Raw genomic sequence first — 16,350 nt, forward strand, 5'->3', positions numbered from 1 at the left:
TGTTCTTTCTACATTTTGCCACCAAAACTGATCTTGAAACTTTTCCACCAGGAAGTTTTAGATGGAATTTTCTACCTGCTGCTCACTGCATACTTAATTACTCTATCTTGTAACATTATGTAGGAGTTTGGATTTGTCCATATATTACTGTGAAAGGTAAGGTACTACTCTGGTGCCAGGTTTTAAGTCTAAGGCCAGAGCTCAAGTCCTAATTTTGCCTTTTGGTTCACTTAATACCCTTGAACCATGCTGAGATAATATCTACACTTCACAGTTTGTTGACTGATAGGTAAAGAGGTGGCACATCAAAGCATAATACAGAGGTATTTTACGTTTTTTCCCTGTGATGTTTAAGGCAAGGTTCTGACATAAAGCACATGTTTACTTAAATATTAATACCCCACTATCATGCCATTAGGCCAAAGACTATTTTGCCTCCCTTCACCCTCCCCCTACCTTTTTTTTTTTTTTTTTTAAGGATACGATCTTACACTGGTTTGTTTCCCAAAGAAGAAGAGAGGAGAGTCTGGGCTGCCTCTCCCATCTATCTGGCTGCCAGCTTTCCCCAAATATCCCTTTTAAGTAAAGTCAGGTTTAGGTGCTTGGTTAAGTTCAGTTTAACACTGTGTAGCAGAGGCAATGTAAGTGTTCATTAAACCCCATTTCCTTTTCTACCAGGTACAAGCATTTTACTTTCCAGTCACCCCTGCAGTTAGGTGGGACAATGTGACTACACACCTGAATTCAGACTAAGGGAATGGGGTGAAAATGATGTACTCCATTTCTAGGGCTGGCCCCCGTGGTATCTCTAATAAGTCCACCACGGCTCTCCTCCCTTATCTGAGGCACATAGATTGGATGATTCCAAGGCAACCAGTGATGGTGGAGTCACATGATAAAAGCCATGTCCTTCCATGAGAGCAAGGGACAGCCCACCATTGGCCCCAGTTAACCCACTATACACTGACTTGTATGAAACATAAGCCTTTATTGTGTTAAAACACTGAGATACTGGTTTCATCAGTCTACCCTGGTTAACACACCTTGTATTTATCAACAGTGGTAACATAAATGAAAAGAACCCCTAGACTTAGTTCCAGGACCTGAGATAGAAAACCTGGCTGTACCACTCCCCCCACATATCCTATGATTGGTTCTAGAATATGCTCTATACCCTTTCCCAATTACACGTCTAGCACATTCTCTTCTTTCTCATTATGAAGCCCTTTCCACTCTCCTCTGCCTCAAGACTCCTGTGAGGCATTCTCTGATTTCCTCCCATACATATGTATTTCTTTGTTCCTAGTGCAGAGTATATTCCTCCATTTTAGCATCTCTTACATTTGATAACAAATATTTGTTGACTTGAGTTTCCAAAGACTGAGTCCTTGAATCCACAGTTAATTCCTTTGGGATCTCTGACTGCCAGCATTTAGTTACAGCGCCTGGCAAAAAAAATAAATTTTTATTAAAGGAATGATTGCCACCTATGACCTTAAGTGAGTCACTTATTTTTTGTCTATAAAATTTTATAGAATTGTTGTGATAATGAAATAATGTGATTTGTAGATTATAAACAGATTCTAATGGTATCATGGTTTATTCTGTTTTGTAATCCCTTCTCATCTTTTTCAGTCAAACTTATCTTAATGCTTCGTTCCAGGTAGCTCTGTCAATAGAAAAATAACGCAGGCAACATATATAAATTAATAATTTCAGTAGCCATATTTAAAAAGTGAAAAGAAGTAGGTGGAATTAGTTTTAATAATGTATTTAACCCTATACATGCCAAATACTGCTTATTAGCTCTTCGACATTTTGTTAATTCATCTACATCTGGTGTGTGTGTTACAACACAACTCTGTTTGGACTAGCCACCCCGCGAGCACTCAGCAGCCACATGGGGCTAGTGGCTCCCGCAGACCGGACAATGCGGCTACAAGGCCTACTTCAGAGAGCACAGTCTCGGTGAAGTCAACCTGACTATCCCTCAAGCGGAACGAGTGACTCCTCCTCAGGGCTCTCTCAAGCCCCCTATCCTTGCTGTCTTGAAACCTAGAAGTCAGTCAAGCTCTTCGAGGAATTCCGGACTGTTGCCTGAGAATTCGCTTTCACAGCGATTGTCTGGCATATAACGCGCGGTTATTAAATGTCGGGGTAATTAATGATCCCGTGTGCAGAGAACCCCGTGGGAGGCCGAGGGGCCGGGACCGAAAATGGTCAGTCAGGGAGCGGGCGCGGGCGGGCGGCCACCGTAGGCGGGATCCGGACGCCTGGGCCCGCGGCGTCCTCGGGCGGGCGGGCGCCGAGATCCGGGACTCGGCGGGCCCGGGCGCGGGGGGCGTGGGGGCCGCGGCCTGCCCACCCCCTCACCCCCGCACCCCCTCCCCCACGCCGCCGCCGCTGCCGCTGCCGCCGAGCCCCGGAAGCGGGCGGGGATTTCCTGTGTCCGCCCCGCCCGCGCCCGCCCGGCCGCCGTCTCCGCCCGTCGCTGGCTCCGCGGCCGCCGGCTCCGACGAAGCGGAGGGCGGAGGGGAGGGGCAGGCGGCGCCCTGGAGGGAGGCTCGGGCCGCAGGCCAAGCCGACCAGGGTGAGTGGGGCCGGGCCGCAGGGAGTCGCGGCTGGAGGGAGGGACGCCAGGCTTCCCGGGGCGGCGGGTGGGGGCCCAGTCACCCATGGGGCGGGGGGGAGGATCGACGCGGCCTCCGGGTCGCTGCCTTCACCGGGGGGTCGGCCCCACTGACATTCTGCGCCCGCCCCTCGCCCTGGCTTCCCCGTCTCCGGCGTCGCTGTCAGGCCCCGCGGGTTCCCGCCGCTGTCACTCGCGCACAGGTTACCCCGTGGCTCCTTTCTCTTGACTTGCTTTTGCCCCGGTTAAGGGGAAACCTGTTTTTCTGACCTCACTTCCCCTGCCCCAGCTCTGCCTCTCTCGGATTCTCTGAAATCTGACCCTCTCCAGGGGCACTGTGACAAGAAGGAGGGGAGAAGCAACCCTACTTAGGAGCAGGCGCCCGTCCCGCCCCTGCCCCACCCGGGGCAGAGGGCAGGGTTCTCTGACAGAGAGCGACTCGTCCCTGTGCCCTTGGGCTGCTCCTTTCCTTACACCCTCTTTTCCCTGTCCAACAGCGCGCGCTGCAAAAACTTCCTTCAGCAGGTGCCCTGACTCTCGGATATGTGAGGAAAAGTGGGAAATGGAAGCCCTAGAACCCACGCTCCAGTAGGCCTGGGAACATCCTGGAGCCAGGAGAAACCTGGTTAGGGCTGACACCCTTAGCTGCCCAGGTGCTGGCTCTGAGAGAGTGAACATCGGAGGAAATGCAGTGTGAGGATAAGTACCCACCCCCTTGTTGCTGAGATTTTCAGCACTTCCAGAGGTTTTCTGTCCGTGGTCTGGAGAGGCTCACCGCTAGCCCAGTAGGCTCTGCAGAAAGAGGCTTCCCATCAAGGCACTGTGCTGGGGAGATAGAGAAATGAGTTTGAGACAGGTGTCCAGGTATTTGTAGGTAAACGCTGAGGGAGGATATTCAAAGGGAGCTTGAGAAACAAAGAAGACCTCCAGTGAGGAGAGGGAATTGGTGCCTTATATGCTAAAAATAAGGCAAATACAGGGGCTGGAATTCAGAAGAGAGAGTTAAAATGGAAGTTTCCCTTTATTGCTTTATTGGGAATTTTCCTTTCTCACGAGAAGTCTCTGAAAAGGAAACCTCCTAAGCTGGGAATCAGTCCAGGATGTTCCCATGAGGCCCTGAGACTTCTTTGGACTTCTGAGATGAAAGGGTAATTTGTTGCCTTCCTGTGCATTGGTTTTAGGGTTGCCACCTACCTCTTTTGTCAAAGACAGATAGGCAAGAAAATAAACAACTTGACATCTGTCATTACCTGTCCTGGGCTTCTGGGTTCCTGCAAATGTTACTGAATAGATATGAGTGAGCCAGGATAGTTAACCAAGGTTCTGACCTGTTTTTGGAAGCCTTTCACTGGCTCTGACTGCTTGAGTACTGAATAATAATCACACACACACAAAAAAAGTTGCCAAGCAAAAAGGACTCTGCAGTCTCATAGACTGTTTCTCTGCCAGAAGTCAGGGAAGCCCTTGTCACAACACCTGAGACCTGTTCTGACTCCTAAGATGTCCAGAGAAAAGAAAAGCCCACAACCTGGTCCTGTGCACTACAGAATTATTGTTAAGAATTTTTGCCTGGGTGGCTCAGTTGGTTAAGTGTCTGCCTTGGACTGAAGTCATGATCCCAGGGTCCTGGGATCGAGCCCCTGCTCAGCTTCTCCCTCTGCCCCTCCCCCTGTTTGTGTGCACTCTCTCTTTCTCTCTCTCCCTCTCTCTCTAAAATGAATAAATAAAATCTGTAAAAAAGAAAGAAAGAAAGAAAGAATATCTTTAACCTAAATCTCTTCTCTTGCAATCAACAGAATAGATCTATACAGAGATATAAACCATTTCTCTTTCTTAGTAGCATCATTCATCAGCTTTTTTTCCCTAGACAGGAGAAAACTATGTCTATTGTTTTTAACTTTTCCCAATGGCCATATTTCCCATCCCTTTCTCCACTTTTGTTTCTTCTGATGAAACATATTCTGGCTTCTTCATACCCTTCTTTAAAACTGAATATATTTTTCTAATGAGATCTGACTGGTTCTTTCTTATGTCTCAGGTTCTTTCCTGTGTCTCAACTCACAGGGTTGTTAATTCACCCACTGAGGTCATGTTAGCATCAACTATTTCCCCTTTATCCACTCTGGTTCAAACCCTTTGTGTTCTTTTTTTCAATTAGAATCAATTCCTCACTGATCAATTTCTCCTGTCTGTTATGGTTATTTTGGATTTTTATACCTGCTTTCTAAGTTATTGGTCTTTCCACCACATTTACTACCAGTTCTCATTTTCTGCCTCAGAGTGACAGGTTATGTCTCTTTGTTGAGGCTTAAGTGAGGTGTCATTTGGTTCAGTCTTATAAAGGAGGGGTGTGCTCCTTACACACACACACACACACACACGCACACACATACACACACACATTTGGCTGGGTCTTCTACCTATAGTAATCATTTCATTCTGAACTAATTGATGAGAATGGGATTTGTGGCAGAAAATCTTATATGTGATTATATCCATTTTTGTTGAGTGTAAGTCAGTGCACATCCCATCCTACATGTGTCCAGATTGCTTACTTCATTGTATTTGTTGGAATTAAATGAATAGCTTTTGAATTTCCAGGATTGTTTTTGTTTGTTTGCTTGTTTGTTTTAATGAAGTTCTTCCAGCCGTCAGTGATATTCTGTTTCTGCAATGAGGTCCCCAAAATAACTGTTAGTGACTTTGCTGTTTAGCACCTGCTCACTTCTGAGTTCCTCCAAGAAGCTTGGCCCAGGCTCAGTTGATTGGAACACACCAAGCTTTTAAAGTTCATCTGCCATCAAGCTTCTCTTACCCAGTTTCATCTTTTTATCCCTGAGGCTGTTCTCCATAACTCCCTTAGGAATATCACCCCTTTCCATTTTGAATGGGCACAGCTGATAATGAATTTGTTCCAGGTCACAATTTGGGTTTGCAGCAAAAATGCTTTCAGAACAGACCGCAGTCCTGGGGACAGGATGGGAGTCAATGAATGTCCAGCTGGATGGAGCAGAGCCTCAGGTGGAAAGGGGAAGCCAAGAAGAGGGGCCATGGAGAACAGCACCAGGGCCACTGGAACACCTATGCTGTGACCTTGAAGAGGAGCCACAGTCCCTTCAGGAGAAGGGTGAGAGCCTAGAGGGTGTATGTGTGTTTGAGTATGGTAACCTGTACCAGGACTAGTCCATTCGTCCTGGCTTCCTGGGCCCTGGTCACAGGAATGTAAGGAGTCCCTGGATTCTGTAAACCATAAAACTGGGCTTCTCCCATTTCTTGCATGATCACTCCTTCCACATGCTGCAAGTGCATGGTTAGTGGTATTGAATGTGGGAGACAAAGGAAGTGACAACAACTCCGATTACTGTTGAGAACACACCCAGTAAGATGCACTTTACTAGGTGAAAATTATATTCAAATAATATAAATTCAAACCACAGCTAGCCTAGTAGAGATGGCTGACATATAAGCTCTTGTAAAAACCACGTAATAGCCTTGCAGAACATTTTGAGTGAATGTCTCTTCCACTATGTGTATGCATTTGAGTTTTACCAAGGGGCATAGATATAGGAAAATGTGACCCTTAAGCTCCTCTAACATGGGGCCCAGGCTTTCACTGGGAAAGGGTGGATGGTCCATTTCTAGTGGTTCCTCTTTCTCCTCTCCAGCTCAGTCAGCTCCCTGGGTTCCTGCCATTCCCCAGGAGGGGAGCACCGGAGATTGGGAGATGGCAGCTGCACTTCTTGCGGCAGGATCACAGGTGGGCTATCTGCTTCCCTTGGCCTCTCCCAGGGTCTCATCACTGCTGCCTTTCTGTAGCCTCAGCATCAGCCTATCGATTTGTTATCTCACATCACTAATGGTATCTTCATCTTATAACTGAACAGATTACCTTTCCACGGGGCTTATAATACCCTTGAAAAAATGAGTGGAGGCATGACAAGAAGAGGGGAATTCGAGAGGTTAAGTTGTTTCTAATGGATGGCCATGCCATCCCTAGAGAGATTTTTTTTAAGAACAATTTGTTAATGTCCTTTAAGAAAAAAATCTGGAAAGATTAGGAAAAGAGGACCTGAAGGAAGCTTGAAAGAACATAAAGTAGGCAGGACTGGGTGGATAATGGAGGATTTATAGAAAAGAAGAGAAGATAGAGAGGTGTAAAGAGGGGCAGAGCCAGACAGAGAAATAGGTTTAGATTCAGAAGGCACTGGGAGACCCAGGGGAAGATAATAATAGTAGTAGTAGCTACACTCCCAGAGTGCTTACCATCTTGCAATTCTCTGAATGCTTTATGTATATTAACCCATTTAACCCTGAGAGAAACCCAATTAGGCCCATTTTACAGATGAGAAAATACAGTAGGAAGAGATTAAGGCACTTGTGTAAGGACAAACTGCTAATAAGTGGCAGAGCTAGGAGTCATTTGGCTCAAGAATCTGGGCTCCTAACCACTATACTATGCTGTCTCAAAAGATAAGGATATGGCATGGTGGGCGCAGGGCAAGAAAGAATGTTTTATCTAAATGATTTTGTGCTGATAGAAAAGGAAAGGTCAAGTGGTGGAAGGAGAGGCTAGTACCCAATTTCTGCAATGAAAAGAATAAGGCAAGTGAGAAAGACTGGGCAGACAAACTCTGTAGTCAAACAGAGGGAGCGATGAGTTCATGGTGCCTCCAACTTCCCATGGTCCCAGTGGGAAACTGCTCCAGAGACATTATCCTCACTCACTCACTGACCATACTTTTGCCCATCTGCTCATTTATCTTTCACCAAAACTATATGCTTTACCCAGGGACCTCTGGGAAGTTCTTTCTCTAGATGCTGTCATGGCCTCTCGTCTACTACTTCAGCCTTTTACACTGGGATCACATTTTCCTTAAGGAACAATTACTGACAGATGATGCTACATTTTGTTTCAGGGCCTGGTAACCATCAAGGATGTGTCATTGTGCTTCTCTCAGGAGGAGTGGCGGAGCCTGGACCCTTCTCAGACAGACTTTTATGGAGAATATGTCATGCAGGAAAACTGTGGGATAGTGGTCTCTCTAAGTAAGCATGATCTTCCCTAGCTACTTTTAAAAGATTATTATTCTGGGAGGATGGAGCCATCTGCTCCAGAGCTATTGGATAGTGTCTATCTAGGGTTCTTTCCTTGGCTGGAAATCTGTCTAAGCTTTCACCAGAGAAAGAGCATTAGGGCTAATCCAGAGAGAATGGAAATGAGGTGTCATTTCTTAAAAACAACAGCAAAATAATGCTGAATTGTGAAGAGAACTTCAGGCTCTTCTTGGTTGGGAATTGGGAAGTTCTTACAAAGCAGAGAGAAGGACATTTAAGTGATAGAACCTGAGTCCTTGGAAACTCAGCAAGCCATCTAGGTAAGATGGGAGTGGGGGTAGGACAGCTGTGGTAGGGCTAATTAAGTGAAGTTAAGGACAGTTGGGCTGGAAGTATTTGAAATTTGAGTGGAAGGAAACAGACATGCTAGGTAAGACAATATGATTTTCTAAGAGAAAGAAGAGGGACTTAACAGAAATGGGGACGGGAGAGAGGCCTGTATCTGGCCTTCTTTTATCTTCAGTTCCAAGGAGTAATCTAGTAAACAGCTTTTTTTCAGAAATGGAATTACAGTTGAACTCACTGACATCTCTGTTTTCCTTTCCCATGGGCAGGATTTCCAATTCCCAAACTGGACATGCTTTCTCAACTGGAAGGAGGGGAAGAACAATGGGTTCCTGACCCTCAGGACTTGGAGGAGAGGGACATCCTGAGGGTCACATACACAGGTAAGCACCTAGTATAGACTTTCAGCCACTGCTTTCAACCCTCTCGGAATGTCATTGTTACATGTCCATCTAATCCCTTCTCTGCTCAGTGAGTTACAGAGTCAAAAAGTTTACAGATCTTTTTCTTCAAAGGCAAGACAGTGTAGCAGAAAGGTTTAGAAGGCAGGCTCTAGAACCAAACTTTGTGGATTTGAATCCAGGCCTACACCTGGGAACCTTGGAAAAGTAACCCCTGTTTGGGTTGCTCATCAGTAAATTATTGTGAGATTTCAATATATTAACAGAGTAGAACAGTACCAGACACATAATAAGCACTCAATAAATGTTAGTTGTTGTTGTTGTTACTGTTGATGTTATTGTTCAACCTCCCACCCATTGTGGAGATGCTTTCCGGAGTGTCTCTAGTATTGCTGACAGGTGGTCACTTAGCCAGTAAGGATTGCAGCACATTTCTTTTCTTTTCTTTTTCTTTCTTTTTTTTTTTTTAAGATTTTATTTATTTATTTGACAGAGAGACAGTGAGAGAAGGGTACACAAGCAGGGGGAGTGGGAGAGGGAGAAGCAGGCTTCCCGCGGAGCAGGGAGCCCGATGCGGGGCTCGATCCCAGCACCCTGAGATCATGACCCGAGCCGAAGGCAGTCGCTTAACTGACTGAGCCACGCAGGCACTCCAGCACATTTCTTAACTCTCTCCATCTATGCTTAGGCAGGAAGATGGAAGTAATTGTAATAAATAAATAAATAACAACAATAGCACAAACCATTTACTAAGTGCTCACTATGTGCAGGTATTATAGTACCTATCTTATAACATCTATTTTATAATTATTCCCATTTTACAGAAGAGGAAATGAAGGCTTACAAAAGTTAAGTGGGAAAGCTGAGATTCAAAATTGGGTAATCTGCCTCCTAAGCTTAGGTTTTTAACTTCTACACCTCTTGCACTGTCTTATACAACATTGGAGTCTGTTCTCCCAGCCTTTATGGGGTGAGGTTTAGGCCCTAACAGGAATCAGACAACTTCACGTGTGACTTGGGTCCCGGAGTACTCTCTTGTGACTCCCCTCTTGGGGTTGGTATTTTCCCTTCTCCACAGGAGATGGAAGTGAGCACGAGGGTGATACCCCTGAACTAGAAGCAGAACCTCCCCGAATGTTATCTAGTGTGTCTGAAGATACTGTTCTCTGGAACCCAGAACAGGATGAGAGCTGGGATTCCATGCCCAGGGGCTCCAGAGGAATGCTCCTGGGCCCACCTTTTCTTCAGGAAGATAGCTTCTCAAACCTTCTATGTAGCACAGAGATGGATTCCCTGTTAAGACCACACACATGCCCCCAATGTGGGAAACAGTTTGTGTGGGGCTCCCACCTTGCCAGGCACCAGCAAACACACACTGGGGAGCGGCCCTACAGCTGCCTCAAGTGTGAAAAGAGCTTCGGGCGAAGACACCACCTGATCCGGCACCAGAAAACCCACCTACATGACAAGCCCAGCAGGTGCTCAGAGTGTGGCAAGAATTTCCGATGCAACTCCCATCTGGCCAGCCACCAGAGAGTGCATGCGGAAGGCAAATCCTGCAAGGGCCAAGAGGTTGGAGAGAGCCCAGGGGCTAGGAAACGGCAGCGTGCCCCACCAGTGCCAAAATGCCATGTGTGCACTGAGTGTGGGAAGAGTTTTGGCCGACGGCACCACCTGGTGAGACACTGGCTGACCCATACTGGGGAGAAGCCCTTCCAGTGCCCTCGCTGTGAAAAGAGCTTTGGCCGTAAACATCACCTGGACAGACACCTGCTGACCCACCAGGGACAAAGTCCCCGGAGCAGCTGGGACAGAGGGACAGCTGTCTTTTGAAATCTGTTTCTGCTGCAGCTGTGGTCACATCTATCAGCAGCTGGTGCTACCAGGAGTCTCTGCCAGAACTGCCCCTCTCCTGCACCCCAGTGGCCAGAATCATGAGCCCTGGCTCCATCCCTCGAAAGATGAGGTTCTAACATTGGCCAGACATTTCTCACCAGTTCTGTGAGATACCACATAAAATGGAGTTCTTTGGGCAAAACTTTTAGGAAACAATGCTTACTGCATGGGCTGATATTCAGCCCTAGCCCATTCTCAAGGGTACCACTTGAGAATCAGCAGTTTATGGCTGAGGTCCATTCTAAGTGGTTGGAGTCTATGCCATGCCAGTTAAATATTTGAGTAACACCTTTGTATACTGTAACTATTATATCCTCTCTGTATATAGAGAGAAAGACCATATTAGCATGTTGAAGGCTCTGAGAACTTATTCATACAGAGAATTGTTAAGCCTCTTTTAATGCAGTGTTTCCTAAATGGATTTGACCTCTGTCCTTTCTATTTCACATCCCACAGAACTGGTGACTCCATGAAACACACTGGTGAACACTGGGTTAGAGAGTAATGAGCAAACAGGAAAGAGATAGTGATCAGGCACCAGAGTCCTTTTTTTTATTCAAATGAAAGCTGAGGGGCAGACCTCATTCCTGTGTGGGTCCATCACCCTTTCCCTGATCATCCAAATATACATCCACACCTCTTACCCCCACCTGTTGAAAAATAGAAACAAGAACCTTTTCACCCTTATTCCAACTCCCTTCATCTTCCTCATACACATGTTCAGATGAGCGATCACGCTACAATGCTAAGAGATGGACTTATACCCCACCAAGGGACCCAGGCCCACACAGAAGAAAAAAATCTTTATCCCCGTGAACAGACCCCTCTCCTCTTGACTGTGTCTTTTTGTGTCTATGTGTATCTGTGTGCAGGGTCTTTGAAGAGAGCATGCAAAGTGCAAACTGTACAAGCTAGATTTTCTAGGGACTGTTTTCTGGGGATGAGGGTAGTAGGGATTGTATGGGATTTTTTGTTTTGTTTCAAGATAGGAAGTAAGCTGAGCGATTAAGGGAGCCCTGGTGGAAAGGGTTAAGTGACGGGTTAAGCTGTGAGAGTTGAGGTGTAAAGCCTTCCTCGGTATTACTGAGATCAAGACAACTGTGGATAATATATGTCTAGGTCTAAATCTCTGGGCCACAGATTCTTTTTGCCTGGGAGAAGAGAGAAAGACACATCCTCAGTGAGGTGAGCTGTTTCTTGTCGATTTCAAGTAAGGTACATATAGAAGCTTTGTGCTGAGTGCTTTCTTTGTCTTGTTTTAGTGCTGGGAAATTAGGACAGGAATCGCAGTGCTTGCAGGTTGTTGTCATCTCTCTTATTTGACCTTGATTGCCTTATCAAGGAGACAGTTTTTCTTGAGGATCTCATTCTCCCAGAAACAGAATTTTAGGGGAAATGGCTATGGTTTAGCTTTTCAGCTGATGGGGGGCGGGGGGGGGTGTGCATTGGGTTTACTTCCCAATTCTGGGAAGGTAGCCACACTAAGACTCTTTTAACTCCAGGACTTGCATAAGTATTCTAGCATCTGTTGGTTGATGAGTTGGTCATTGTTTTGCTTTATTGATAATGTGTTAATACCAATCTTATAATTTAAAAATTATCTTGTATGTAAGAGCAGTTTGGGGTTAGGGAGAGAGGAGCAAAGCAGATGAAAGTGGGATAATTTCTCTTTAATGCTTAGATTCTGGTTTTTCCTTAACACACTTATTTCTCGACCACAATTGGTGGAATTAACCAGAGAGGCAAGAGGAAGTAAGCTGCAACAATCTAGTTTAGTGATTGTCGCATTTGCTTAGGAAAAACTGGGTGAATCACAGCTCCTTAGAATTCTGGACCCAAATGGAGCTGAAAATAGGGTCATTTTGTTGACTGGGCTTCTTAGAGTGGATATGACTTGAGCAACCCAGCCCCCACCTCCGTTCTGCCACTCAGAGCAGCCTTCCTTCTTTGCCTGGAATGCACTTCTCTTGCTTACGTTCCTACAAATAGAGCAAAATGGCCAGCCTTTTGTAAGGTCCTCAGAGACAGGAGCATTTTAGGATTAGAGATACCCCAGGGTATAAGAGAGTATTGGATTCCAGTGGTAAAACTGGACTGTGCCATTTCTTTTACCCTCTCACTATGCCTCATTCATTAATGCAGATCAGCTCTATGTAAGCAATGGTTCAGAACCTGTTTTAGGTCACAGACCCTTATGAGACTCTGATAAAAACCAGAAACACCCTTTTGAGAAAAACAGACATTAGCAGTTCACTTAGTTTTATATACACATTTAGCAGGTTCAGAGCCTATCCATGGAATAACTAAACTGGGGTCATTGGGAGTTACCCTGACCCAATATGATCATTTATATATTTGTGTCAAAAGTTACAAGGCAAGGATCACTAAATATTTTAAGGACTAAGATATCAGAGGCAGTAGGGTATAAAGACAGAGTCTAGTCTTTAATGACTAGAAGAGTATTGCTGATATTCTACTCTATTTTTTTTTTAAAGATGACAAGCTGACAAATGGAGCTCCTCACAAACCTTATTTTAAAGACTTGTGGGAAGTGACTCTCTGTACTATCAGATCACACATCTTAATAACCAAATGTTAACCTCCAGCAGTTGATCTGTTTTAGTAATTGTAAGGATAGCAAGTAAAGCCCCCAAAGTGTGGGTGCAGTCATAGCACCCAAATGAAAGGCATGATGGAGTCTAAAAGCTTTCTGCAGAAAGGACATCCCTTTAGGTCATTTCTGGTATACCACTGTCTTCTCTACCTCGGTCCAATACCACTTCCCTTGGACGAAAAAATAAAATAAGCAGCAGCCATCAGATGGGTGAATAGATTTGAATGATTTTTCCCACAGGGAATCTCCCATCTTTCTCCTAACTGGCTTTGCCACATGTCCACCCTACCCCCTTTAAATAAAAAAAAAACCTGTCTCTGTGTTCTCTCTGGGCAAATGTAAAATGGGGACGTCCATCTTCAGGAACCTGTCACCTTTTCCTTCTGTGGTGCCTCTACCCTGTTCAGGTCCCAAATACCTCCCCTTTGTCCCCCCATCAAAGTATGTCTGCAAAGAATCCCTTCAAAGTGTTAGCTTTTCCCAGAGTTATTTACATTTTTTTTATTATGTTATGTTTAGTCACCAGAGTTATTTACATTTTAAGCCTTAACACTGATGTAGAAGTGGAAGGCAAAAGTTTTCCCTTGTCAAAGTGATGTTATACCTTCAGGGAGCTAAAGGTGTGATAATTTGTGACAAAATCCTTTCCTTTCCTGTACTCCTGCACTCAAACTACTGTTTCCTTATTTCCATCAAGGGCAAGGTGAGTCCTGACTCAGAACCAGAGATGCCAGGAGACATGTTCTTTACATCTCTGTTCAGATGAGTGCACTGGATGGGGATGAGGGGTGCTGGACAGTAACAGAAAGGTGAAGTCTATTCCCTTAGACCCCTTAGAAATCCTGAGCTGGCAAAATTTCCTTCTATTCCCTGGAGTGCTATATTAGGTCTTGGGTCTCAAAATGTGGTCTCTGAACCAGCAACATCGACATCACCTGGAAACTTGTTTTAGAAATGCAAATTCTCAGGCTCCACCCCAGACAAACTGAATCAGAAACTCTTTTGAGAGCAGAACCCAGCAATCAGTCTTCACTTGCCTTCCAGAACATCTGATGTATGCTAAAGTTTGAGAATTACTGGCCAGGAGATTCAAATTCCACTTCAATCAGTGGTACCTCACCCTCTTCAAATAGGGAGAAAGGGGAATCTTGTCAAATTTATTTTCTGCAACCCCTCAAGGCTAGTTTGTCCTCAGTTCTGGTCTCATTGAGTCCCCACCCTTAAATCAGTGACAGGACTGGGTTAGTCAACAATTTTAGAAACTGGTTGGGGCCACTACCGAACTGTTGTGACTGATTGGGGCTAGAGCTTCTACAGTGGACACTGAGGATTCATGGGTCCAGAAATCTGAAAGGACAAAAAGGAGCAGGTACCTCAAAGAGGGGAAATCCAATGTAAAACTGAAAAACCACATCCAAGGAAATGGTCTTCCTTTGCTAGTTACCTGGTCCTTCTCCTGGCCTAATAAGTTGGCCTGGAGGCATTCAAGGTGAACATTTAGCTCAGGATAGAGAGTAAGGCTGGCTCTCACAAACCCTTAAGGAACCAAGTTTTCCAACCTCACAATTGCATTGGAGATCAATGAGGTACCGTGCAAGGGATTCCTAACCATGATTTGCCTACCCTATGGGCAAGGGCAACAGAAGCATTGGAGAGCCCCCAGGACACAAGAAAGAACCAAGCTCATTTAGTAATATGTGACACAAGCGAGATTTGAACCCAGACTCTGTTTACCAGGTGGAGTTGTAATCAATTAAGCCATGGCACCTATGTCAAAAATACATTTCCTGCTTTGAAGATTTTGTCCAATTCAGACTGCAGGAAGGGACCTGTCTTGCAGGCCCTGGTCCCATTACCTCCTTTAGCTCCTCTCCTAACCAAACTCATGAGGATGGACTGAACTGACCGTTGCAAACCCACCACCCCTGTGGGGCTCTCCCAAGATCAAAAGGTTGGAGTTTGGGGGGAGGTGATCAGCCCCTCTCCCCAAGATGGAGAAACTTGGCTATAGTTTTCTTCAACTTCAGGCCCCAGGGAGGAGTCCCTGCCTCCATTTTCCCAATAAATGGAGCTCCTTCCTCACTCTTCACTCCCACTTCTCTTTTTCTGTTAGTTTGGTTTGGTTTGTTTTTTTTGTTTCGCCTGGGGCATGCCTCACCTCCCCAAGGGTATTTGTTCTTCTAGTCCCTATCCTCTTTCCATCATAGTTAGTCCTCTTCAAGCTTCTAGCCAATTCTGTTCCATTAAGAGCCCTCTGTCCCTCTGCCTGTTGTCCAGTTTGTCAGCTTTAAGCCTACGAAGCAGGGTCAATTGCTCATACTTCCCACTTCCTTCCCTCAGATCCTTGGCTTGGCTCTAGCAACTCAGCTGCCATCTCACCACTCTGCATCTCTTTCTGTCTCTCTGACCCTTCCTCACCCACCCTAATCTGGCCAACAGGTTGTCTATACTGCCAAGTCCAGGCCCTGCACTCCATTCCCTGCAGGCTCTTTTTCCCTTGATGTAGTTTCCAAAGTGGATTTCTACTTTTTGCTACTTTGATTTGCTTAGTCCCTTCCTGTCTCTTGTGGTTTCTGAGAATCAGTTTCAATTCTAAAGCCATTTTTGGCCAGCTCACTATGTGCCAGGCACTGCTATCCCAGACCTGGGAGAACAAGTGTTAACACAGGCCCTGTACTCAGCATGTTCCTCAGCCGAGCCCTTCCCTGGCACCACTTTCCTGCCATGCCTCACAATACTGCCACCACGGCACCCTCATACAGGAAGCTTCGGAGGTGTATGCCCACTTGCTATCCAGCCCAACTGCTCTGTGCCTGCCAGATTTCTAGCTGTTGTCTGACTTGGTTCCCTCTGATGGACTGTGAATTTCCCATGGGTTACCCACTGGGGAACTTGGTCTGTATCCTTAGGGTCTCTAATATGTTCCTGTGGTCCCTGTCAGTTGAATAAAGGTCGTATTGGCTGTATCACTGATTTCCTATCTCAGTCCTCTCCTCTCCTCTTTCCTCCATTCTCAGCTCTTCTCTGGTGATCAAAAGGCTGCCACAGAGTGGGGGACCCCAGATAGCTCTGGGGGGAGTTACACAGCCATGTGTGAGCCCCTTCACTGCCCCTCCCAAAAACATAAACCTTAAGATGCCACAAGTTAGGCCTCCCCATTTCCCTCTTGGTGTCCTGGCTTCCAGATGTCCCTCCCCAGTTAGCTGGTCTTAACCCAACCTGGAGATGAGGGAAGCAGAGTACTGAGCAGGACTAGGCCTAGGGTAAGGCAGGTAAGGGCCTAGGGAGCAAATCTGAGGAGGCCTTCCATCTCGGGGTCATTCAAGTGCTGACCCTGCTCTTGGGAGCCCCTTAAAGTGGTAAGCCGAGTCTAGAGACTGAGGTGATGGTGGTGACTTGACCCCCTAGGC

At 46.0% G+C, this 16,350-nt stretch overlaps 1 protein-coding gene and 1 long non-coding RNA gene across 4 annotated transcripts in view; one reads left to right on the top strand and one right to left on the bottom strand.

Annotated features, from left to right (window-relative positions):
• Positions 1 to 991: 991 nt before the first annotated feature.
• Positions 992 to 16,350, bottom strand: part of LOC113921748 — a 47,061-nt gene continuing 31,702 nt past the window's right edge. The window contains exons 2-3 of the long non-coding RNA XR_003519780.2: positions 3,341 to 3,454; positions 992 to 1,445 (exon numbers count right to left, since the gene is read on the bottom strand). This is a non-coding gene — a long non-coding RNA (uncharacterized LOC113921748). The remainder of the gene's footprint in view (positions 1,446 to 3,340; positions 3,455 to 16,350) is intronic.
• ZNF641 (zinc finger protein 641) lies at positions 1,991 to 13,256 on the top strand. 3 transcript variants are annotated; one of them, XM_027592908.2, is made up of 6 exons: positions 1,991 to 2,219; positions 5,548 to 5,756; positions 6,295 to 6,386; positions 7,546 to 7,675; positions 8,299 to 8,412; positions 9,509 to 13,256. In XM_027592908.2, exons 2-6 carry the CDS (start codon positions 5,573 to 5,575, stop codon positions 10,261 to 10,263), a joined length of 1,275 nt encoding a protein of 424 aa, XP_027448709.1. In that variant the 5' UTR covers positions 1,991 to 2,219; positions 5,548 to 5,572; the 3' UTR covers positions 10,264 to 13,256. The 3 variants fall into 3 exon arrangements, with proteins under 3 accessions (XP_027448709.1, XP_027448706.1, XP_027448707.1); XM_027592905.2 differs by lacking the exon at positions 1,991 to 2,219 and adding an exon at positions 2,463 to 2,590; XM_027592906.2 differs by lacking the exon at positions 1,991 to 2,219 and adding an exon at positions 3,193 to 3,322.

This window comes from Zalophus californianus, chromosome 9 (genome assembly GCF_009762305.2).
Source record: "Zalophus californianus isolate mZalCal1 chromosome 9, mZalCal1.pri.v2, whole genome shotgun sequence".
NCBI lineage: Eukaryota > Metazoa > Chordata > Mammalia > Carnivora > Otariidae > Zalophus > Zalophus californianus.

What these genes read in the sequence shown, in the direction of transcription:
- ZNF641 (XM_027592908.2), top strand. Translation starts at nt 5,573, where the DNA reads ATGCTTTCAGAACAGACCGCAGTCCTGGGGACAGGATGGGAGTCAATG. An exon ending in TTCTTGCGGCAGGATCACAG is followed by an intron (nt 6,387 to 7,545) that starts GTGGGCTATCTG and finishes ATTTTGTTTCAG; the next exon opens with GGCCTGGTAACCATCAAGGA. An exon ending in CCTGAGGGTCACATACACAG is followed by an intron (nt 8,413 to 9,508) that starts GTAAGCACCTAG and finishes CCTTCTCCACAG; the next exon opens with GAGATGGAAGTGAGCACGAG.